The 22,822-nt window shown below is 43.3% G+C and overlaps 2 protein-coding genes and 1 long non-coding RNA gene across 4 annotated transcripts; 1 reads left to right on the top strand and 2 right to left on the bottom strand.

Annotated features, from left to right (window-relative positions):
* The first annotated feature begins 667 nt into the window (after window positions 1-667).
* LOC101747896 lies at window positions 668-8,708 on the top strand. Of its 2 annotated transcripts, none has more exons than XM_046903076.1 (6): window positions 668-1,786; window positions 2,229-2,345; window positions 2,832-2,926; window positions 3,466-3,541; window positions 4,046-4,115; window positions 4,761-8,708. In XM_046903076.1, the coding sequence occupies exons 1-6, from the start codon at window positions 1,658-1,660 to the stop codon at window positions 4,787-4,789; spliced, it is 516 nt and encodes a 171-aa protein (XP_046759032.1). In that variant the 5' UTR covers window positions 668-1,657; the 3' UTR covers window positions 4,790-8,708. The 2 variants fall into 2 exon arrangements, with proteins under 2 accessions (XP_046759032.1, XP_046759031.1); XM_046903075.1 differs by having other exon boundaries at window positions 4,758-8,708.
* PRELID3B (PRELI domain containing 3B) lies at window positions 7,150-12,864 on the bottom strand. Its single transcript, NM_001030866.2, has 6 exons — window positions 12,754-12,864; window positions 11,938-12,106; window positions 11,503-11,592; window positions 10,774-10,844; window positions 9,905-10,007; window positions 7,150-9,294 (listed from the first exon to the last, which is right to left on the bottom strand). Exons 1-6 carry the CDS (start codon window positions 12,783-12,785, stop codon window positions 9,175-9,177), a joined length of 585 nt encoding a protein of 194 aa, NP_001026037.1. The 5' UTR covers window positions 12,786-12,864; the 3' UTR covers window positions 7,150-9,174.
* Window positions 12,865-15,742: 2,878 nt separating this feature from the next.
* Window positions 15,743-17,474, bottom strand: LOC121107348. The gene is made up of 3 exons (XR_005841304.2): window positions 17,297-17,474; window positions 16,060-16,212; window positions 15,743-15,977 (listed from the first exon to the last, which is right to left on the bottom strand). It is a non-coding gene; the product is annotated as an uncharacterized LOC121107348 (long non-coding RNA).
* Window positions 17,475-22,822: the final 5,348 nt, after the last annotated feature.

Raw genomic sequence — 22,822 nt, 5'->3', positions numbered from 1 at the left:
ATCTCAGCCCAGAGCCATTACAATGAACAATCCGTACATAATAGTGATGACAGTAGATTCACAGGAGAAAAATAAAACAATTTTTCACCAGGTACGTTGTCATCTGTCTCCAGGATATAAGCCAGTAAGCGAAGATTACCTTATTAGTGTAATTAATAGGAACAGCAACCAGGAAGGGAGAGTGAGAAGGCAGAATTTCCTGTCCTTATTTGCCAGTTGGTGTCTCCGCTGAGATCACAGTCTGCAGTTGTGCTGACATTCTGAAAGCAGGGTTTCTTACAGCAGTTCCTTCTGTCTGGGCCAACAATTTAAGCCTTGTGTGCTGCCCAGGCCATAAACATGGCTCAGCAGAACAAAAGTTCTTGTAGCTGAAGTGGACACCTGAGCTCCTGCTGCATGTCCCTCTGCTCCCTCTTCCCACCTGGCTGTCTCTCACCTGCTTCTCTATTCAATCAGCTTTTTTTTCCCCCCACCACATCTTACCTCTCTGTATCTCCGTGTGAAATGCCTCTGTAGTTCTGTGCAGTGCATTCAGATTTAAATCTGTTTTGGAGATGTATGATATGGGTGCAATTATTTACACACTTAGCTCTATTTACTATTTGTAGATTTTGAAAGACAAATTGTCAGCATGAATTAAAAGTTAAATCTTTGGGAGAGGTACCACAGTGAGACAGAATGGAAATTACATTAATGACTGAAATTGAGCTTGAGTATATAATTGATATTTATAAAGTTGTAAACAAGGCACCATTATAGAGTTGTCCAAACTGTTTTCAAGCCCTCTTCAAGTTCTGTTTAAATGCTAGAATGTATTTGTAAAGCCTGAATCTCCCTTCAGGTAATATCTTTTAGAGGCGTAGGAAACAGAACTTAAAAAGGAGTACATATAAGAGGGAGGCTTCGAAGGGTACAGTGAGTTTGCAGAGAGAAGAAAGGATATATTAAAAGAGTTAAATACAGAGATCAAGAGAAGCTGAAGAGGTGCAGTTAGCAACATCCAGAAATGTGAGAGTGGATACATCTGTGGGAACTAAAGGTGTGAGGTTAGAAATGTCCAAAGGAATTGAGGAAGTGAGGGAAGAAGAATCATGAAAGGAGACGTTGGAGACATCTGTGAAGGGTGTAGAGATGAGGTTAGAAACATCCTCAGCAGTCGATGAGGGTAACTCGGAGGAGCCCTGAAACATGAAGTAGTTAAAGTCAGTGAGATCTAATGATTCTGAAGAGGTTGAGGTTTGCTCTGAGATGTATGTTGGGGTTGAAGGGATTTCACAGGAATCATCTAAGGAAGCTGAAGAGGTGTGACCAGAGGCATCTAGGGAGGGTGAAGAAGTGAGACTGGAGAGGTCTAAAGAGGATGAAGAAGTTGGACTGGAGAAATCTGGAGAAGGTATTGAGGTGAGACTTGAGAGATCTAAGGAGATTGAGGAACTGTCGCCAGAGAGGTTCAGGGAGCCTGAGGAGGTGAGACTTGATAGGTCCAGTGAAATCGATGAAGTGAAACTGGAGCGCTCCCAGGAATCTGAAGAAGTGATACTGGAGAGCTCTAAGGAGACTGAAGAGGATGTACTGGAGAAGTCTGAAGAGGTTGAAGACGTGAGACTGGAAAGGTCCAGAGAAGATGAAGAAGTGAGACTGGAAAATTCCACAGAGGATGAAGAGCTCAGGCTGGAGAGATCCAAAGAATCTGAAAAGGGGATTTTTTTTAAGAGTTCCAAGGAGGCTGAAGTCTTTACACTGGAGGGGTCCAGGGAGGCCAAAAAGTGAGACCAGGAAGGTCCAGGTGAGAGACGAAACTGAAAAGCCAATTAAATTCACAGCATTACCGATTTTTAAATCAGAAATATTTTTAACTGAAGATCTCTAATAACATCAGAACAACTTTAAAAGATGCCATGAAACTCAAAAAGTAACAGTTTTGAAAATAACTAAACATACAATTCTTATCTCTCTTACTGTTGCTGATTTTATGCAGGAAAGTTGAGTAGTAAGAGCTTGCAGAATTGTTTAGAGTATTGCTCCTTCACAGGGGAGCAGTGCAGAAGCACGTGTCCAGAAGAGTATCTACAGTAGCAGCCATTTTTGTGTCTTGGCACGGCTCTCCGTGTTCAGTGAGATTTTAGCATCTATGACAGCCTGACAAAGAGTACCCTCTGAAGGTCTGAAATAGAACAATGGCAATGTAATGTAATGGAAATTAAAATGTTTTTGTTTCTCTTTTCCAGGTACCATGGGATATTCAGACACTGGGCTGCTTACTGGTTATGTACAGACATTACAATAAAAAATGTACAGATGTACGTGGCGGCTTCAAGTCAAACCCAGCCTCTCACTATAAAGGTGTGACTGCTTCCTTCCTCCTGATTCATAATGTCTAACTCAAAACTGTGGATCTTCCTGATGATGTTAACAAAATAGCAAATAAATAACTAATTTTTCTCCACACCAAGTACAGGATTTATTTTTGAAAGCCAGAAGTATGCTAAACTGATGGTGTGGTAAAGAAATACACGGTGATATCAGTTCTGCTTGGTTTTAGGTAATGTGGGATCTTACTTTATTATTTTCATTTTGTACCTCTGGGCATAAAATTTGAACTGTAACAACAGTAATTTTTAGGTTGTGGTTAGTTTGAATCGATGAATAACACTACAGAGATAGAATGGAAGCATTAATTAAAAAGGAAACGGAACAGCTTATATTTTAGTTCAAAAAGGTACACCTAATTATAGTACGAGTGGATCAAGAGGCTGATCTGCAGCTGCTGCCTTCTCATCTCCAGACTGTTGTAAAACAGTAGTTGAATCCTGTTGTTTTTCCAATCGTAGGCAGAAGATGGCACAGAGTTCTTCAGAAAGTTATCCCAAGAGTATTTTTGGACCAGGGAAGTGGATATACGCAACAGGAGACTGCCTTTTCTCAGGTAGATACATCCAGGCTTTGCTGTGGTTACACAACTGATGTCCAGATGCATGTATAATAGATTTAGCATAATCACCAGGCATAACACTCCCACTGAGGTCACCTTTTAACTGCAGCAGGTGTCTGCTGAACACAGACTGAAGGTGACAGGAATAATGTTTTACTGTGTAAATATTAAAAGTGCGGATTTAGCACAAGACAAAAATTACCAGATTAAAAAAAAAAAAAAAAAGCTGATATGTGCCAATGATGAGGTCTGAAATTGTTCATGAATGCACCTGAATGTGTATTCATAATGTATCTGTAACTTCAGAGCTCATGCAGCATGGTTGTAATTTTGTCAGAAGTTCAATATTTGTAGATGAGAAGGCAGAGCAGGCAGATCTTTCTTGATGCGTCTTATGATGCTGTCCTGTACTCACAGTAAAAAAATAAAAATAAGTAATCCCTTAGAAAAAAGCCCTTGTTGTTAAATAACTGCATCGCTTTGTGACTGACTTCATCTCTAATCTTATAAAGTTTCTCAATTGCATTGTGCAGGGAAGAAAAAATAATTGTACAGAAGGAAAACTGCAGTACAAAGAAAAGCCAGTACCAACACGACTTCCAACAGACTGTAAGAGCCATTATCCCTTCACCGCATTCTTTCTGCCTTAACTCCATAAGGTTATTGCCCTATTTTCCTACAAACTAACGCTGTCAAGAAACATGGAATTATGGTTACTATTGTATAAAATATACAGATCAGTAGTCATACTTCCTACCTTTGATAGCTGCGGATTTATCTCCTTTCTCTGCTTGTGTAAGCCGTATTGGGCTATGCTGCTAATGCTCTGCTGTTCTCTCTGCTGATGACCCTAATCTGTTCCACAGCTACTGGAAATCATGGCATGCTGATGACAATAAAGGTCATCTCCAATTAAATCTACTCCTTGTCTAAACACAGCACTAAGCACAGAGCACCAGCAGAAAACATGCTCCAAAATCAGCTCTAATCTTAAAATAAAGTTGCATTTCTATGTTGTTTTCTATTACATTTTGATTGTTATTTGATGAAGCAGATGAGGAAACTTATTTTTAACTTTTGGACACCTGGATTCAAGTAGAAAATATTTTGCAGGGTCTGCCAAGTTCTCAGCTGGGAATAAATAGTCTCTGGAGGAGCCCAGGATCTGCAGAGAAGAATTCAGGTACATTCAAGGTCTAAGAATGTTGTGCATGATTTTGTACGTTTTAATGTGCTTATTAGCTTTTTCTTTTATGTTAGTTATGTTATTTCTTAAATGTTATGATAAATTAGCATGATAACCTAAAGCTTTCTGTTCACAGTTGGTTAAAATGTTGAACAAAACTTCTAAAAGCATCTAGGTGGCAGCAAGGGCTGGGGCACTTTTTCAGAAGTTTAAGTCTTATAGGTGCTTAGAGGTGTTTCTTTGAAAGGTAAGGTTGACTTAGGATCCTGCTGTAGGGGACCTGCTCTGCAGGGGGGCTGGACTCTATGATCTCTGGAGGTCCCTTCCAGCCCCTATGATTCTTTGATCCTAGTTAAATAAGCACCATTATTGCACTTCACTTTACAGACTAGGAAATAACATCATCTGTGCACTACCCTACTCCATTCCCTTCCCTGCCCAGAAGAAATAAGGGGAAATTGTGTAGCTTGCTGAATGTCTCTCAAAACTGAGGATTAAAAACACAAAATAAAACTTGATGGAATATCAGGCTAAGAAAGTTAAATGCTTCTACTACATCAGCAAGATAATTCAGAATACAAGGTGACTATACAATACGACTAAGTCCCAAGTACAGGTTCTGACACATAGCTTCTTTAGCAGGAATGCTGAGTCAGGGCCTGAAGCAGTGATGGAGCAGATGTTGGGAAGGCAGGGCCAACCCAGGGGAGCTCAGGTGTAAGCAATGCATCTGAGTGACTGGAAGGGCTGAAGCCAGGATCCACCCCTTCCAGCCCTCATTTAATGTGAGGGGACCTTACTGGAGATCCTTGTGTGCCTGAGGCCTTCTGAAGGTAAGCAAACTTTCTTCCTTTGTTTATGCATCCATACCTGCTTCATTTGGGCTTGTTCTCATTTGCTGCAGCTACAGGCTTTTCTGCCCTGCTGTTATTGCTACATTTTCCATCATATTACAGTAGTACAGTTTCTTTACTTCTAATTTCACAACGTGTCTATTAGATTGCTCTACAAGTCCTGCACAAGTGCAGGAACAAACTTCACACCCTGAAGAACATGGGCATTCTAAAATGACTCAGAGCTTTCAGACAGACTTGTATGATCGTCATTCTTCAGTTCCTCTGTTCACTTTTGAGCCTCAACAGGATGCTTATTTTTTCCTTTGAACCCAGTGTCTGTCAGTGCAAAGGGAGTGCAGACTGTGGGCGTTTAGCCTTACCTTACTGGAAGGAAACTCAGCTGTATGCTCTTAACTGCAAATGCAGACCACAACAGACAAAACAGCAGTGTTGTAGGCAATTGTGGTTAATTCCACACCCCCTCCCACAATAAGCTGTAAATCAGTTGCTCACTGCTATGTGAACAAACAGGTGCTGTCACCCATTGTTAGCAAGAAGAAATATTTTTGGATAAACAAAGCCTTTTGTTTTCTTAGACTTCAGTCATTAAAAGAAAAGTATGTTTTTAGTATACACATAGACACAAGTCATTGCAGCGTTACAATAAGTTTAAGAATTTTCCCTTTTCCATGGCCCCAGTTTTTGTTATTCCAGATAGCAAATAGGGGCATCTTTCAGAACACTGAAATGTTAGGCTATCACCAGGATTTACAGAGCACAAACGTAAGTCTTTAGCAAAAACTTACAGTGCACATGGGTGCATGGAATCGAGACAACTACACAGCACTGAGAAGTTACAAACCAGACAGATCTTCTTAAAACACCTTGCAAGTAACGTGAAACAAGTTAATCCACTGTACTGCTACTTGAGCCATTCCAAGCACGTATAAATCAAGAAATGAAAAACAAGTTAAGTGTAATTTACAGTAAAAATGTTTAGGACCAGAAAAGTGCAATTTCCATTACCAGGTTAACACTGAAATCCCACTGCTAGTATCACCAATTCTCATATCATATGTGAGCAAAAATCTTTTACACATTTTTTCAAAACATTTAAAAAATGAATAGCAAAGATAGCTAATAATTTCTGAGTTAGTTACAAATTCAAGGGAACAGTAGGGACAGAAGTTTTAACAGTGTAAGAAGTCATCTTTTTATCTTCTCCAGGCCATGGAGCTTTGGCTCTAAAGCTCACTCACTTCTGTTTCTTAAAAAAGTTATTCAGGTGAGTTTGAAGTTCATCCAATTTAGCAGCCTACACCTGCAGGTGAGGTGAAGAATGAGAACACTCAGGTAAGCTGAAAGAGGTAAGGATCCACCAGACTCCATTACTGATTTGTTCTCATCATATTCCTCTATACCTGCCTTCAGCCCCTTTCTTTCTAGTCCTTGAATTTTGGCCCTCCAACTGCAACTCCCATTTTCTTTCCCACCTGTCTCATTTCTTCTGACCAGCAGAACACACAGCTGCTCTGCACAGGTGTACACCAGTTTCACTACAGCATCAAAGCATTCAGCCATAGCACCTTGCCTTTATCTGAGCATTGCCAGCCATAACACAGCTATGCAGGCAGCTAGTGAAGAAACCATCTGAGCATGCATGCATACTGACAGCAGTGCATGCACTTCCTTCTCTGATGGAACACACAGTTTGTAGTTGCTGCACAGCCCACCACACCAAATCAAACAAAGCTTTAGGTGAAGTCTCCTATTATGACTATTGTGGGTAAACAACCAAACTGTTCCATGAATGTACAGACTCAAACAGAACCCTTCTGCTCTTAACAACAGAGAGTATTAGGTTCCATGTAGAGAGAGATACTCCTTAACAGTGAAAGAGTAGTATACAAATCTCAGTCTAAGTAGAGCGAAAAGCTTCCCATGTGATCTAGCAAAGTGAAGTCTGGTCACGGGTTAATGTGTCAGAGTTGTGGAAAAAAAGCAGTTAGTTATTAAAGAGCAAGAAAGACCACAGCAGCTGCAAACAGGTTTGATTTATTTCCATTTAAAAATGTACACTATAAGATACACATCTGAATAGAATGAGCTATTAACTCTGGACTATTCCTTCACCTCCACACCCCACCCAGATTACTAATGTAGCAATTAAAATAAATGAATAAAACACAGAGGAATTGGGCAGAACTCAGATAACGTTTTATTTAAAATAAAAAAAACAGGTACAGAAAGCAGTATCCCTTGGAAGAATGAGAGTGCGGGCATATAAATAAAATAGAACAAAGAAAAGCGTGATCTTTCAAGAAGTTGTTGAATGCTTGCAAAAATTAAATAGTCTGAAGTTTTTTCAGTGCAAGGACAAACTGAATTCGTACTGTGTAGGCCCTCAGCGCACAAAAATTAGCACAAGATAAAACTGACTTTAAAATGGCAAAGTGATGCTGAAGGCTGAACAAACATTGGAAGTCACTTTCAAGCATTGCATTTTTTTAATCAGAAATTACAGTTTTGCAGAAGTTTCAAATACACTTCAGTTGAAATGCTATTTCAGCTGTGATAATCTTCTGTAAAAGCACAACAAACCACAATAATTTCAGTTTATAAAGGTATTTTCAAATCATTTGTTTTAGAAAAATATTTAGACTAGTTAAACTTTTAAAAGGTGTATATATACATACCTCTTTTTTTTCTCCAACTCATTATTTTCCCTCTCCAAGTTTCCCACTTAAAATAAGCTTTTTATATAGCAGATACTACTCGATGGGCAGTTCCATATAACAGAAATGGCATGCAACATAACATAAAATATGCTGGAACAGGTGACATTGCAGTTCTTAAAGGCTGAGAGTCTTGAGATTACTTGTAAGCTTAGAATCAAAATTGCAGGAAATGTCTCTGGCACCAGAATGAAGGACCAGCTGACTTGGGGCTGTACTTTCCTATTGTTTCTTCACACTGAAGGAGTCAGATGGGACAGGCAGCCTCTACTGAAGTCAACAGGACTACCAGCAAACTGGTGTATTATTTAAGTACTGATAGCAGGGTCTGAGCTTGAAGTTCACACAGCTGATCACTGAGGTCAGTACCAAGAATCCGTAGTACGTACCAGGAAACAAAAGTGTAGAAAACTGGAGGTTTTCATTTAAAGAGCCTTATTTTGTGAGCAAATAAGCCTAAAATGTAAAGGACCTTCTGGAACTTAGAACACTATGTTTAATTTAAAGGACAACAAAATGTTGTGTTCGTGTAACACGTCACTTCCAGAGCATGATTAAGTTAACGAGTATATTGTTAGTGTTCTTAATATTACTTCTGTTTATGCTCAGGTATCTCTATCCAGCTTCAACAATGTTTTTTAGTCCTTTACATGATTCTTTGAAATTCTGGAGTGAACAGCTACTCTTTGCAGAAGTGCCATCAGCTTATGAAATTTTAAGGCTCTGTGCATATTGTACCCCTTTATTTAATGGGCTCTTAGAAATGGAGTTATTCCATAAGTTTAAGATAAAGTTTTAGCTCACATTTCTGCGAGTCCAGCCCAGCAGCATCAAACTTAGGAACAGAATTCAGATGTTAGCAGATAAGAGACACTTCTGAATGTTCTACCTATGCTGACTGAAGAAGAATGGAGTACCAGGTTAGCTCAACTAGTCTAACTAGTTAAAAAGCATATAAAAATATTATCTTCGTTCTTTTGTTTTTCAAGCTTCAAGTAATAAACTTTCTGTTAAACCGAGTTGTATCACACAACTGTCAATACATCACAAATAGGACAATGCTGGAACAAACCATTCTGCTTAATTTTGGGCTTGGTCCCAAGAGGTAGTCCATAAGTTACACAAGAACAAAAGTTCCACAGAAGTCAACCAAACATGCCGGTCTCCTCCAACATCTGCAGCCTCATCTCTCCACGAGGCCGTTTCATGTCTGAACGTATTATAAGTTAGTGTTCATGTACATACAGGAACTACACTTGAATATTATTTCTTTGTCTGCAAACAAAGTTCGGTCCAGCTGAACCAATATATTAATTAAGCTTTGCCAATCAGCCTCATTAGTAAGAGCTTAGCTTTTCTCCAAATTAAACTTGAACCATACCTAATACATAGGTATGCCCTTAAATAACAAAGAGTATATATATTTATTTTTGGAGAGAAGCTTTAGGTTGCTAAACCTTGTTAATAACACAAACATATTTACTATCATTTCTCTACAAATGCTGCTGCTGCCATTGAATTCCTCATTGTTCCTCTTGCTGAAGCTGTGAACTCCTCAATTTCAGCATTGAGTCTATTTATTACCCATTCCAATGCTTCACGGCCCTACAGGTTAGAAAAAATAAGTTTTAGTGTATGAATCTCAGCAATGATCCAACCAAAGGTACGGAAATGCGCAGCTTTGTGACATTCTTTACTTCAAAGACCTGATTAACACAGAAAGGTGTGCTGGCTCACACCAAGAAAAGATTCCTTATGTCAGCAGTGCTGTGTTACGAAGCACAGAGTGGCTTTTTGTTGTGTTTTATCATTCTTGAGGCTGAACTCAAAGGGTAAACTCTCAAAAGATTCACAAAGAACAGTCCTTCAAACATCACTTCATTACTCCACATCAATACTTGAGATGAGTCTTGATGCGTACCGCCTCAACAGCACACCTAACAGATGGCATCAGGAGGGCAGCAAAGGAGTGACAGACTTAAGTGAATGGAAATGCTTTTCCAATGAAGATTCAGAGCACTTGCCAATAGTATTTATTATCCACATTTGCAAGGACAAAAAAAGAGCAAATTCAACAAACTAAGCCTTCAGAAATCTACAGTACAGACAGTAGAACTACACGTACCCTAAGACTGCTGACAAAGCCAAAAAGTAATAGAGAGATTTGTACTGCCATTTAGTCAGCGGTCGCACGTTACACAGAGGTCATACTTACTTTATTAGCGTTGGAGGAAATCGTGTTTGCCATCAATCCCTCGAGGTAACTACTGAGACTGACACCTTTCACAGATATTATTGCTTCTTGTGTCAAAACGGTTCTGAAACAGAACAGAAAGTAAATTGTCCACAGTAGTTTAAAACAGTGCATTGCCTAAAGGCTTCCTGCTCTGCCCCAACAAGGACTGTCATCACCTTTGCTGGTAACACAACAACGCACTGTGGCAGCTGCTCAACTACACGTACTTCTACACATGAAACAAAAACCAGGAGTCCCCACTAAGTCCAAGTGACTCTCTGTGGCACTCAGCTATTTCCAACGTCAGCAGCCTGCAGACAGAGCAGACACAGCAGATGGGAAAATAGACCGGAAAAACAGTATTAACACATCTCCAGCAGTGGGTTTTAGCCTTTCCTGAGGCCATAGGCAAAAAATCTTCACCAGTTCTAGGAGTACCGACACAGCACTCTTTAAAGTCACCTTAAATAGATAAACAACGTTCTCCAAAATGATGAAATAGAGGCAGATAAACGTGCAGTGTGCAGTTTTGTGCTTGGGCTGATGAAGGGATCAAAAATCAGAGCTGGTAACTGAAGACATACGTATATGCTCAGCTACATGCAGGACACAGCAGAACTCCCCGAAAAACTGATGTGAAGTGGCCTCCACTGCACCATGGCACTCACGTTCCCAGTAGTGCTCCGCAGAAGCAACATAACTAAAGTGAGAGTATATTCTCTCTTTTCAGACAAGACAGCACAACAAAGTCACACAAACCCCACTGCATCCTCAAGGGAGATGAAAGCAATTTACAGAGCCAAAGTCTGTTCTCCCTCAGGGCGGTCTCAGCAGGAAGAGGTACTCACTTGTCTGGTTCGTGAGGGTGTGGTTTATAGACGAGCCTCTCATCTACTGACACGAGGTTTGTAAATGAAATCTGCAGAACACAGAACAAGACTGCCCCTCAGTAAAAATACTACAGAACTGCTATATAAAACTGCAGACAGAAAACTCAGATCTGATTTAAACACGGTTTTTCTGGCAAGTATTAGCATTAAGGTTGTAGAACTTGATAATTAAATCTCCAAGTCCAGCTGTCTGCTGATCTCATTGTCTTTTCTTAGATTGTTTGGATCATTTATCAGCTACCAACATTTGCCATACACAACCAACCACGTTCTTATGGAATCAGAAAGATGTGGCAGTATGTAAAGCAGCTGTTAAACCATCAGGAACCATGCCACAGTGGTGGCACTGTGCACCAAAGGGTTGGAAGAACAACAAACAGAACCAAGAAGTGGAGATCTGCTCCTCGCAGTGCTCTGTGTGTTCTGTGGATGGACTTGATGACCTTGAAGGTCTTTTCCAACCTGAGCAGTTCTGTGATCCAGGTGCTCCACAGCTGAGCGGTACCAAAAACACAGCAGTTCCTTTATGAGGGAGAACTGGCCAGCTGTAAACACATCACTTAAAGGTGTAACGCTGTCCTAACGCAACTGGCAAATCATTTGTAAGGTGCCTTTCGTCCTTACATTTCTAAGGCATGAGTATGAGCTGCGATCTTTGACCCGCGTGGCCACAGCCACAGTACTCACATTACTGGATTTAAGCTCCATTGTTTTTTTCAGTGGGTCAACGATGGAGTGCTCCTGGACGTACGTCTTCGTTCTGCTGGTGCCAATGAGCTGGGAGATGGGCGCAGATACACACAGTTAGTTATGCTCAACAACCGCCATCATTTTTAGTGCTTTTAAATGCACAGGCAGTGGTTATTGTATTGAACAGACACCACTGAGGTTTAGTTAAAAACAAAACTACTCAGTTGAGGTGGATCTCATTTTTACAATTGGAAGCGATCTGAGGCAGTGCCCATTTCTGACTGTCTGGAATTCAGCACATGCAGCACTGTTAGGAACTTCCTCATACGCAACTGCCTGAACTCGCTACGAGTCACACTTCCATTACATCACCCTGCTTCACAAACTTTCCTCCCTGCGGTGCCCTTCCCAGCCCTGCCGCAGCACACGCACCGATTTCACAATGGATGGGATTCCCCACTCGGTGCTCAGCAGTCTGTGGCTGTGCAGTTTCCCGCTGCTGTCAATGTGTCTGTCCAGGACGTCCACTCCGACCACGCTGGGGTTCATGGGGTTTGGGTACTTCTGCATGGCAGCCGTCGTGACCGTTTCCCAGGGGTGGCTGCCAAAACAGAACCGAAGCACAAGGCTGTACGGCGCAGCTCTGTAACCGGAGTTCTATTAAAGCTGAACCCACACGGCAGTCAGGTCGTGCATTTAAAGCTGTTCAATTTGCGTTTCTTAACTACAACCGTCCTTCCTTCGCAGAGGGCAGCCGTACTGCGGCGGGGCAGCGGCAGGTGGTGCGAATTGGGCGCACAGAGCACCCGGCTGATCAGGACTGAGAGCCGCTACCTTCCGGTTCGCGTTTGGTAAGAACAAGTGTGCCGTAACGCCGAAACACTCCTTCAGGTTTCGGTAATTCGCGAACCGTTTGTTGGGCCACGACTTTCCCCAGGAGACGCGGGCTCAGCTGCCGCCCGGAGCGGCTTTGAAGCCCCCCGAACCCTCCGGGAACGGCCCGCAGCCCAACGCCCCCAAAGGCCCCGGGCTGCCCCCGCCGCGCGACCCCGGAAGGAGAGGCTGCGCGGCGGAACGGCACGGGGGGACGGAGCCGCGGCCGTCCCGTCCGAGCAGGGATCGGCTCCGAGCCGGCCGGGGCAGGCGGCCCGGAGGCGGGGAAGTCCCTCAGGCCCCGTCCCAACGGAAGACGAGGAAGAGGAGAAAGAAGCCGCCCCGTTCCCTCAGCCACCCCCGCGCGGCACTCACTCGAATACGTGCTCCGAGGTCCAGATCTTCATGGCGGCGGGCACGCGGCTCTCCGGGAGCGGCGCCTCTCCTTCACCCAGCGGTGCCGGGCCGGGCCGCCCCGCCGGCGGCAGCAGCGCCTGCGCAGCGGGGTCGGGCCGCGGGTTGCCGTAGGGCGCGGAGCGCCGGCGCCCAATCCCCGCGCGGCGCAGCGGTGACGCGGAGGTCGCGGAGCCCTTGGGAGTCGCGCGGAGGGCGTCAGGCGCCGCCCCGTGTCCCGCTCAGTGCGGCTGCGCAGCGCGTGGGACGGCCGCGTCCCGAACCGCACCCAGCGGGCGCCGCCGGCACCACGTGGCAGCGCGGGGCGCCCCGGGCGCTGCCCTTCCGATGGCTTCGCGGCTTTGCAGTGACTCTTCCCGTCTCGCTGACCGCAGCGGGCAGGGCGGCGGCTGCCGCGTTTCTTGAACCGTTTCCCCCGCGATTCGAGGCGTGGCTCAAGGGTACAGCTCAGTATGGTTGGCGGAGAACTGACTTCGGGACGCATCTTAAAGCATTTCGGACGTGCGGCCGCGGCTCACCGCAGCGCGTTTCACAGACGCCGCCGCTTTGGCCCGGCCGGAATTGAGCAGCTGAAGGCGGCCCCGCCCCGCTCAGTGCCGCCGCCAGGGGGCGCAGCGGAGCCGCGCGGCAGCGCTGTTACGTAACGGCGCGCTCCGTTTTGTAAGCGCGTGGGCCGCCCGCGAGCGATTTTATAACCGCCGGTTACAAAACTGCGGCCGCTGTTTTCCCCGTTACGAAGCACTCCCATAGCCGGCAGTGACCGCCCTGCCCCGCGCCGCTCCTCCACGCACCCTCAAGGGAAGCAAGCCGAAGCGATGTACAAGATTAATAAACGAGCCACATCGTCCGTCGTGGCAGCAAACGCGTGGAGCTCCATCGGCGCTGTCCCGTAGGGGATGCCCACACCGGTGCCGGCAGTGCCTGCAGCGATGCAGAGTCCGTGCATCTCTTCAGACACGGCGGGCAGAGCCCGGGGAGCGCTGATGGGCGGCTGTGGGCTGCGGCGCAGCGCTGAGCCCGTCCTGCCCGGCCCTGGGAGGTGCGCGTTGGTAATTATTGGTGCTTTATTGTCCTGTCGCATCCCGAACTACAGCTAATGTGACAATAGTGCTGCATCACATCCTGAATTACAGCTAACACAACGATAGTGCTGCATCACATCCTGAATTACAGCTAACACTACAGTAACGCTGCGTCACTTTCTTGGTCTGAGGGTGGAAGTTTTGATGGGTTTGAGATATTGGCATTTTTGTGCAGCGTTAATGAGAAGCACTCACAGATCCGTGCCCTGCTCTGTGCTGGGCAGCCACGCTCCCACTCTGCCAGCCTGGCAGTTGCAGTGGCCACAAACCCACATTAGCGATGTTTTCTTTTCCAGACATACGGCTTAAATTACTTTGATTATACAACTCTTAAATGAATGCCCAGCCTTTAAGCCGTGTTTCACCACCAGCACTGAATTCAGCACGAGGCTGTCACCGTTTGGCAGTTTTCCTGCATGCGGTTCTAAACAACACTGCTGGAGAGCAAAGATCTCTTCTCGGTGCGTTGTGCATCAGCTCCTCCGTGCCTCCTTTGGACATCTCCGTCTGAACGAGTTGTACCACTTCCTCCAAGTCCCAGTCTTTCACAAGGGAAGCACAGCAGCAGCTCGGTGTGGGTTGGGACCAATTCCTCTGAGTTCTGTTGGAGTCATTTTGATCATTCTGGATTTCTGATTGGGGTTAAAAGGAGACAGGAATGGGAAATGTCGCCGCCCCACAATGCGTAACGCTCTGCAAATGTTGTTGCAAATGAGGACACCTTTGCCAGGTTAGAACTGAGCTCTGAGTGCCCACAAATGAGCATCCAGACGATTCAGAGGTAAGCAACCACCTCTTTCTCTCCAGAGAAACTGTGGGATAACGGTTTGTTTTTTAACCTGACGTTCAGCAGTATTCCAATGACGTTTGTTCTTCCTGCACTGGCACTGACTCAGTGTCTGTTAGAATCATGCAACTCAGTTCAACCCAAAATAAAACACAGACCAGTGTGAGACAGCCAGGAGTCTGCACTGGCTTCCATATGTTCTCAGCTAACCTGGAGTCTTTTTTTACCCTGTAGGATATTCTCTGTGCTCTTTTTCCCTCGTGTGAAAAAAGACTGGGCAATAGAAATAGCCAGAGAATCCCTTTCCCCTCACTCCCCACGTTCTGGTGACGATGGTGCCACTCTGTGTATGAAATGCAAATCAGAATTTTGACAGATTATCATTTTACACATTTTCATTATGCTGAGATTAATAGCTGTCACCACCTAAGAAGAGATGGAACAGCAGTAAACAGACCAGCTGTCAGGGAAAATAAACTGGTCTATATATTACTATTCAGAAGAAAGGATGACTTGATTTGTACATTCTGTATGGAAAATCCACAAGAGGGGGCTCCATTTCCATAAGGTTCTCCACATGAAGACTTCATCAGAGGAAAGGATTACCTCCTCACAAGGAAACTCATCTCCACGTGCCCGCATCTCTAAGCACTGCCCTGTGGAAGGGGGCAGATCTCTCTGATACTCATCCCACGCACTCTCAGAAGGCTCCCCAGCCTTAAATCCAAAGAATGATTTTCTGCAGAAATAAACCGTTCCCCTGCTTCCATGTTAAAATGGGGTGTAACAGAAATTCCTTGCTGGTAACAAAACAGAAAGATGCATTCAGTGCTTTTCCAGTACTTCAAAACTATGAGTGAAAACATAACAGCGATAAAACATCCCCAGATAATAATAATAAGAGAGGTTCCTTTTATAGATTTCCTCTAGGTAAAGCCTGGTTCATTTGGCAGAAACTTAAACCTCCAAAGAAGAGCTGACTTTCTGCAGGAGCAGTCTGCTGATATTGCTGGTTACAGCTACGTAACTGATAGAAGCCAAGAAATGGAGGAGACGGACACATACAGCCACAGACACTCCCTTTGACAACAGAGTGATCTTAGGCTAGTTTAAATCATTTTTGAAAGTACAGCCCAAGTGGCCCTGCAGTCTTGCAGCAGTGTTTTACACCACAGAAACCTGCTGCCCCTCCAGCACTGGTGTTCTGTACTGCCAGGGAAAGGATGAAAGGACGATGATGGGCAGTCTGATTTCTGACACAGGAAACACAATAGAGCAGTAAACACGTGTCCAAACCTCCACTGTGTCTATCAGTACTGCAGCAAGAGAATTAGAAGAAACAAGTTTTCAGATAATGTGTATATAAATAACAACCTTCCAGCATCTTTGTGTATTCACCTTCAGTGTTTTCCTTGACCACGATGACCAGCAGAGATGTGTGACACAGGCTGCAGGAATCCTGTCAGACTCCCAAGATTCAGAACCTCTTCTTGTCTGGCCAGAAAGTTTCCAAACACCTTTTTATGCCAGGAATTTCAATCCCATGTAAACCTATGCAATAGAAATAAAGGACAGAAAAGTGAATTGCTCACTCAGCAGCATCAAAACCAGATGCATGCAATGTCATTCTCTGTCCTCTGTATATGCAGACATGTATATGTATTTTTGCAGAAATGAAATGCACTGAAGCACAAACCACAACACACAAGTGTGTCTCACACAGCTTTTCTTGTCTTTTGGGGAAATAAAAGATGACACAACAGGAAGAGTGTCTATAACATAAAAAAGGGAGAAAGAAACTTTGCTCTTGTGACTGACACCAACAAGGAACTCTGTTCCACAGATTCATATGCAGATCCAGAAACTGTTTTCCAATAGGGATTATATCAGAAGGGTTTTTCAAGCTTTGTGTGACTGTAGTCAAAAAGCGGCCCTGTTCTGAAGTGTGGTGATACAGGCAGGGTCAGAAAAAGGGATGCAGTTTCTTAACAATACTATTTTACATTTATTTCCTGTTTCAAAATGACCTTCATTTCCTTCTCAGACACATTTAGTCTGGTTCCAAAAATCATTTCTGGGCTCTAAAATAGCATATGATCTTGTGAAAGCCTTCTGAGATTTATTTGTGGGAAGGAGGGAGTTTGGATCTGGAATGCCTCCCTACTGGTGTTTCCATTTACTCAATAAAACAGTCAAATTACTCACACATCAAGATTATTTACTAGATTACACAAATTACTTCAACACGTCTTGCAGAGAGCCATTCAATCCCTCTGTATGGGTGACATCAAAGGAGCAGAACAGCAGCACATCCTCTCACAAGGCAGCAAATCTCTGTCAATCGTTCACCACTTACAATGATTGTCAGCATTTTGAATAGATGCCTGGCCTGCAGAACAGCCAAGCTTAGCAGTCCGTCACACTGGCTTCCTTTGCTCACTTTTTACACACTAACAAACACTTTTGCTCTGGTCACCTCCTACACAAACACAACTCACAGCACTGTGCTGCCTGTGCCAGTAAGTTTGCATCAGGAAACCTAGAAAGGCTAAAAATGATATTTCACAAACACCACATTTTTATCCAAGCAAATTTAGGAGCCAGGGACATGGTATGAGAAATACATAACACATACCTACGAAACAACAGCTTCTTTGACTTGCACTGATCAAAGAGTTTCTTTCTGGCTATACAAACAGTTGCACCTTGGCCGTATGGTCAGTGGGAGCAGCAGCTGCCATCGGGTGTTTGACTGAAGTGCAGATGCACAACAGTGCACAGTTTGTGGACGTACCACAACTCTTCTGTTGTCTAGGAAACAGTCTCCTGGAATCTGTGACTATGACAATTACCAGCTAGACAATGTTTCTTCTTGCAAGCATCACAAATGTGCATGTGATCAGGTGGGCAGATGATAATCACGCTATCACCCACAACTCATGAGCAAGCACAATAACAGCACCATTAAAGATAAAACATGTTTTAAAGTACTTTAAAACTTCTGATCATCTGGTGTTGTTTGGAAATAATTGTGCTTCTTCCCTATATCTGATCCTTGTTTAATTCTAAAGAGCTCAACATCTCTTATAAAAGCACACCGGGCTATTCAATGTGATGAGCGCAACGTTCCAGTGTGAAACCTCGAAGAACCAGTAGTGGTCATACATGTGAAATCACAGACACGGAGCTATATACGCACTGATGGGCTTCAAACCAAGCTCTTTCATCCAAACTGTACACAGAGCCCTTTTCTCACACATCCCGTGCTCTATCAGGTTTAAAGAAACCGCAGCCTGGAAATAAAAGCTGAGAATTCTGCGTAGGTTTTCAGTTGCACTGAACTAAGCTGCGCAGGGAGCTGACGGAACGCAGTGCTTCAGCAAAGGCAACAATTAAAGGAATAAATAACAAATGGAAACGAAACAAAAAGTCAAATGCAAAGCATAAAGCAGCAAACTTACTGTTGTGTGAATGAGCCCACTTTGACGAATGCCATTCATCTCCCAGGAGTGTTAAGTTCTCCGTTACCTGCAATGAGCCCAGGACATAAGAACCACAAAGTGAAAAATACAAAGAAATTGCATTCATCTACAAAGGAGATTAGCAATGATTGGTGTTCTCACAGAGCAATCATTTACATTTTTTTTCACATCTAGTTCTTCCATTGTAGACATTAATATATTTTCTTACTAGCTGCCTCAGTTTATTGTTTTCCTCTAAACTTAAGATTCTATTAAGAAACCTTTTACATTGCTGCACAAGTAAATCATATCCACATCGGTTCTACAGCACTAAGTCAGTAGGAAATACATCGCTGTCAGCAAGATGATGACAGTAAGATGGCAAAACTGGAGTTCTTGGTTACTGTCCGTGTATGGTTGTAATGCTCAGAAAGTAGAATTGCTCCGTCATATATTCTGTGGCTAATTCAGGGGATACAGTACTCTGCAATACATTAAATACTGTAAATCAGTAATTGCTAGAAACTGAAGTCTATAAAAAGGTAAAATGAAGCAAGTAGGAGCTACAGCTGCTTTTCTTTTTAATCAAGATATGAATACCATGTGCTGCTAAATAAGGGACTCCCAAATGTGCCACGGTATGGGTACCATAGGAACAGAAAAAACAAATACTGCCTGCACTGCTGAATGTTTCCCTGTGCATATGGACTCAAACAGGTCCTGGTGCTGCCAGATGCATCAGCGATGGAATCAGCAGGCACGGTGAGGTCTAAGTAAAAAATGATATTAATAAGAAACCCCCACAAAGCTTTGGTAAACGCAGAACCTTGAGACGTGCTAAGATAAAGAAGTGAAAAACAATGAAATGTTATGGACAGTACAGAGTGAAATAATTTTGTTTTTGGTTTTTTTTTTGGGGGGGGGGGGGGGGAGGAAGTGAGATGAATACAAGAAATGAACTCAGTTCCAGTTTGAAAGCCTTTTTTTTGGTGAGTTTTGCTGCACTACTTTAACCTGTGTTTTTTTTAAGCTGAATTCAAGAACACCATCTTCAGTAGTTTGGTTTAGGAAAGAGAACGTGTGTAAGGAGTCAAAGTGATGCTAAATTAGAAGTGCTTCATAAAACATTGCTCCATTTAAGTGGTATGAATGTTGTTGAGGCATCATTGCATCATTGGCCTTATGAGGAAAATTAGCTGAATTTCAAAACTGACATGTTTCCATGTCGTTCTTCTGCTTCCCTGAAGCTCAGTGGAGGCACCTGAATTTTACCAATGAATTCATTACGTTCGGCTGATTTCATTATACGTGTTCACATCCTATCTGTAGCTGACATCTTTTCAGTTCTTCAGTGTTAGGAAATATTCCCATTACAAGCTGTAATAACTGCAAGGAAAAGAGGCAGCGTATCACCTTCCTGGTATGGATGATTATGATTCAAATCAGATAAAAGATGAAGACACAAAAGATGAAGTTAAAAAAGGGCACACTTAGACTTCTTGAATTACAGTAATTAAAAAGTATAATTAATATAATTGGCCAGGAAGCTATTTACAACTGACAAGTTCAGTGATGAATGACCACAAACTCAAGTAAAAACTCAGAATTGTGTCACAGATTTTTAAATGGTTTTATTCCAGAAAATTAAGAAATAATTACGCTTGCATAACTCTCGTGAAGTAAGCAGTATGTCAGATGTTATGAATACAAAAAGGTGGAGATTTTCTCAAAGCTTGAAGGACCCAACGCCCAGGAATAAGCCTGAGATCAGGACCTAAGGTGGCTTTCCGAGACAGAAGAATGGTTCAGCAGGGATTAACGTTTCAGAATTCACAGTTCCCAGTTCAGCCAACTAAGTCACATTTTCTCACTCTATTTTCTGCCTTTCATTTCCATGCACACGTGCAGGAAGGATGTGTCCTTGCACAGATCATACAGGTCAAGAATTTGCTTTCCCAAAGTAGTTTTGCAAATGATTGTAAGGGTGGACAGTCCGTCTTCTTCCAGTTTTTTGCACATGCTGAGATTAGGGCAGGTTGGTAACTGCTGCAGGGGCACTGTTAATATACGTTTTGTTTTAATGCTGTTTTTAACATGGGGCAACCTTGAGGTGTTCTGTAAATTGCTGAACACTTCAGAGACTTAGCTGCTATTAAAATCAACCCTGAAATTATAGTTTAATAACATATCTTTATGAACACAATAATTGAAATATATAACATGTGGACAGCGGTTAAGATGTCTGTTTCCATAACAGCACACAGCACCAGAAAGGCCCGCGATGACACCGGATACTGTTTCTATGGTAATACTGTTTCTTTGCCTCAAGGATGCATGAAAATCCGTGATGAAAAGCAGGACCTAGTATTTTAAGTTAACGGGAATTCCCTGTTGATAGCTATCAGCATCTCGCTCCTTTCTGTCACATTTTTCTTATACCTAGCTTGTAACTGCTTTTAGGTTGGAGACTCCATTTAGCTTGTTTTCTTAAAAAAAAAAAGAAAAAAAAGAAAAAAAAAAGATGTAGGAACATGGGAAAAGCGCAAAGAATTGAGAGTCTCAGTGTAGCCAAGAGCTGGTATTACTTAGAAGGGCATAACTCACTTTTTCTGAAGACAGAGACTCCTCAATAGTCTGCCTGTCTCTGCCTGTGTGTACATTCCTACATGCTGACATTGCTCCCATGCCATCTTCTCACACTTTTCATTTATTTGTTACATTCTACCTACCTATCTGAAGTGGCTACAATACACCATAAATGCATATTCTGTACCTTTGCCTTTCTTTCCTCCTGCCCTCAGCCCCAGTACAGCTTGTCCTGTATCCCCCAGCCAGGAGACATCCCCACTTGCACTGACTGGCTGGGCATTACGCCGAACAGAAATCCATCGAATGCACCACACGCACCTCCCACCAGCAGTGCCACCACTCTGGGTTGCTGCACTCTCTCTGCCTACTGGCTTTCAGAGAATCAGAATCACAGGGCTTGGAAGAGACATCTGGAGATCAAGCAGTCCAACCCGCCTGCTAAAGCAGGTTCCCTGGCATAGGTTGTGCAGAAAAGCGTCCCACTGGGATTTGACTGTCTCTACTAAAAGAGACTCCGCATCTCTGGGCAGTCTGTCCCAGTGCTCTTGTCATCCCCAAAGTAAAGCAGGTCTTTCTCATGTTCAGATGGAACTTCCCGTGTTCCACTTTGTGCCTGTTGCCCCTCATCCTGTTCCTGGGCACCACTGAAGAAAGCCTGGTCCCATCCTCTTGACATTTGCCTTCACACATTTACTTATAAGCAGAACTGGGCACAGTACTCCAGATGTTGCCTCCCCAGGGCAGAGTGGATGGGGTGGATCACCTCCCTCGACCTCCTGGCCACTCTTTTTAATGAGCCCCAGGATGCCAATGGCCTTCTTAGCCACAAGGGCACACTGCTGGCTCATGCTGCTGCTGTGCTGGGTATGTTAGATATCTGCCTGTAAAATTCCTCCCAGATTATTCTTCTGGTGGTCACATTTACAAAGGTTTGGAAATATGTGAAATGTTGGGGTTAACACCTAGAAAATTCACCGTGGAACTTCTATCAGAAGGCTCCCATCAGAAATCAGAACAACTGAAAAGACTATTTCGAGTAATTTCAGCTCATATTTTGTGCCATACAGGTGTTTGGAAATTCAGCCAGTGCCAGATAGATGGTCATTAGTACAGACATGATCAGGGAAACTTCAATTAAATGGTAACGGCTGCATTTCAATATAGTTATTGAGGGAATATTAAGCAACTAGTAACAAAAGAAGAAATAAGCAAAATCTCCACAGTTTTGCATATACCTTATTAGTATATGTAGAAAACTACATTTAAGTATAACAAGAGATTGCCCATCCCTGTTGAGAACTCAATGACTTAAACTGGAGTACCATGGGTAGCACCTGAGGTTGGGTGCTGAGGATTCTTCTCAGCACGTATCCAGTATTTCAGGACAAGGGGACACTCAGTATTAGTAGCTGAAAAACTGCTGATACAGTTTTGGTGTCTGCTGTTGAAAATTGGAGCCATTAATGGTGCCAACAAATTAAAAAAATTAAGGTAATCCAATTACCGCTATTTTAAAACACTGAGGTTCCTTTGTAGCTATGGAAACAAAAATGCAGACATTAATGAGCAAGGGGGAAAAAACTGGTGTTTCCTTGACAACAGAAGAAAAGCACAGCTCCATGAAACCCATGAGAGAATGACAGGAATACCTTTAACCATGATACACAACCGAGATACACGTCCATTACGATAACCTACACCACTTGGAAAGGTGAAAGTACTCTGCCAGGAAGACACAACTAAGAAAGAACTGCTTGGACAATGGCCACGTCAGGTCAGCAGTAAGTGCCAAACCTGAGAAAGATCAAGTGCTTTGCAATGTGGATGTGACTACTGCGGTCCAGAGAAAGCTTGCCCTGGGCTGAGCAGACACTGATTCACATTCGAGTGCTGAAGATCAGTTGTTCCTTGGATTGCATCATAAATTGTGTGTACGCAGTACCTCCTATCCCAACAAAAAGGCATATAAAATTACAAAGAAAGGTAAGTTCATGACACAGGAAGGGATACAGGTAATGTACAACCTTATTATTATCACTGAAAAGTTAGCTGGCAGCCTCTCACACAATTCAAAGTATTTTTGTTAGAGGAACTCAGAATTGCTCAAAGAC

Source organism: Gallus gallus, chromosome 20 (assembly GCF_016699485.2).
Source record: "Gallus gallus isolate bGalGal1 chromosome 20, bGalGal1.mat.broiler.GRCg7b, whole genome shotgun sequence".
NCBI lineage: Eukaryota > Metazoa > Chordata > Aves > Galliformes > Phasianidae > Gallus > Gallus gallus.
This window is presented reverse-complemented; position numbering and strand designations above follow the sequence as displayed.

Bases quoted from the DNA above. Each gene is read 5' to 3' on its own strand.
- PRELID3B (NM_001030866.2), bottom strand. From the start codon at position 12,785: ATGAAGATCTGGACCTCGGAGCACGTATTCGA. The intron at 11,593-11,937 runs GTGCGTGTGCTG...CCCATCTCCCAG, and splicing joins TCCCATCCATTGTGAAATCG to CTCATTGGCACCAGCAGAAC. The intron at 10,008-10,773 runs GTGAGTACCTCT...GTTCTGTTTCAG, and splicing joins CACCCTCACGAACCAGACAA to AACCGTTTTGACACAAGAAG.
- LOC101747896 (XM_046903075.1), top strand. From the start codon at position 1,658: ATGAAGAGCTCAGGCTGGAGAGATCCAAAGAATCTGAAAAGGGGATTT. The intron at 2,346-2,831 runs GTGACTGCTTCC...TTCCAATCGTAG, and splicing joins CAGCCTCTCACTATAAAGGT to GCAGAAGATGGCACAGAGTT. The intron at 4,116-4,757 runs GTACATTCAAGG...TAGCTTCTTTAG, and splicing joins ATCTGCAGAGAAGAATTCAG to CAGGAATGCTGAGTCAGGGC.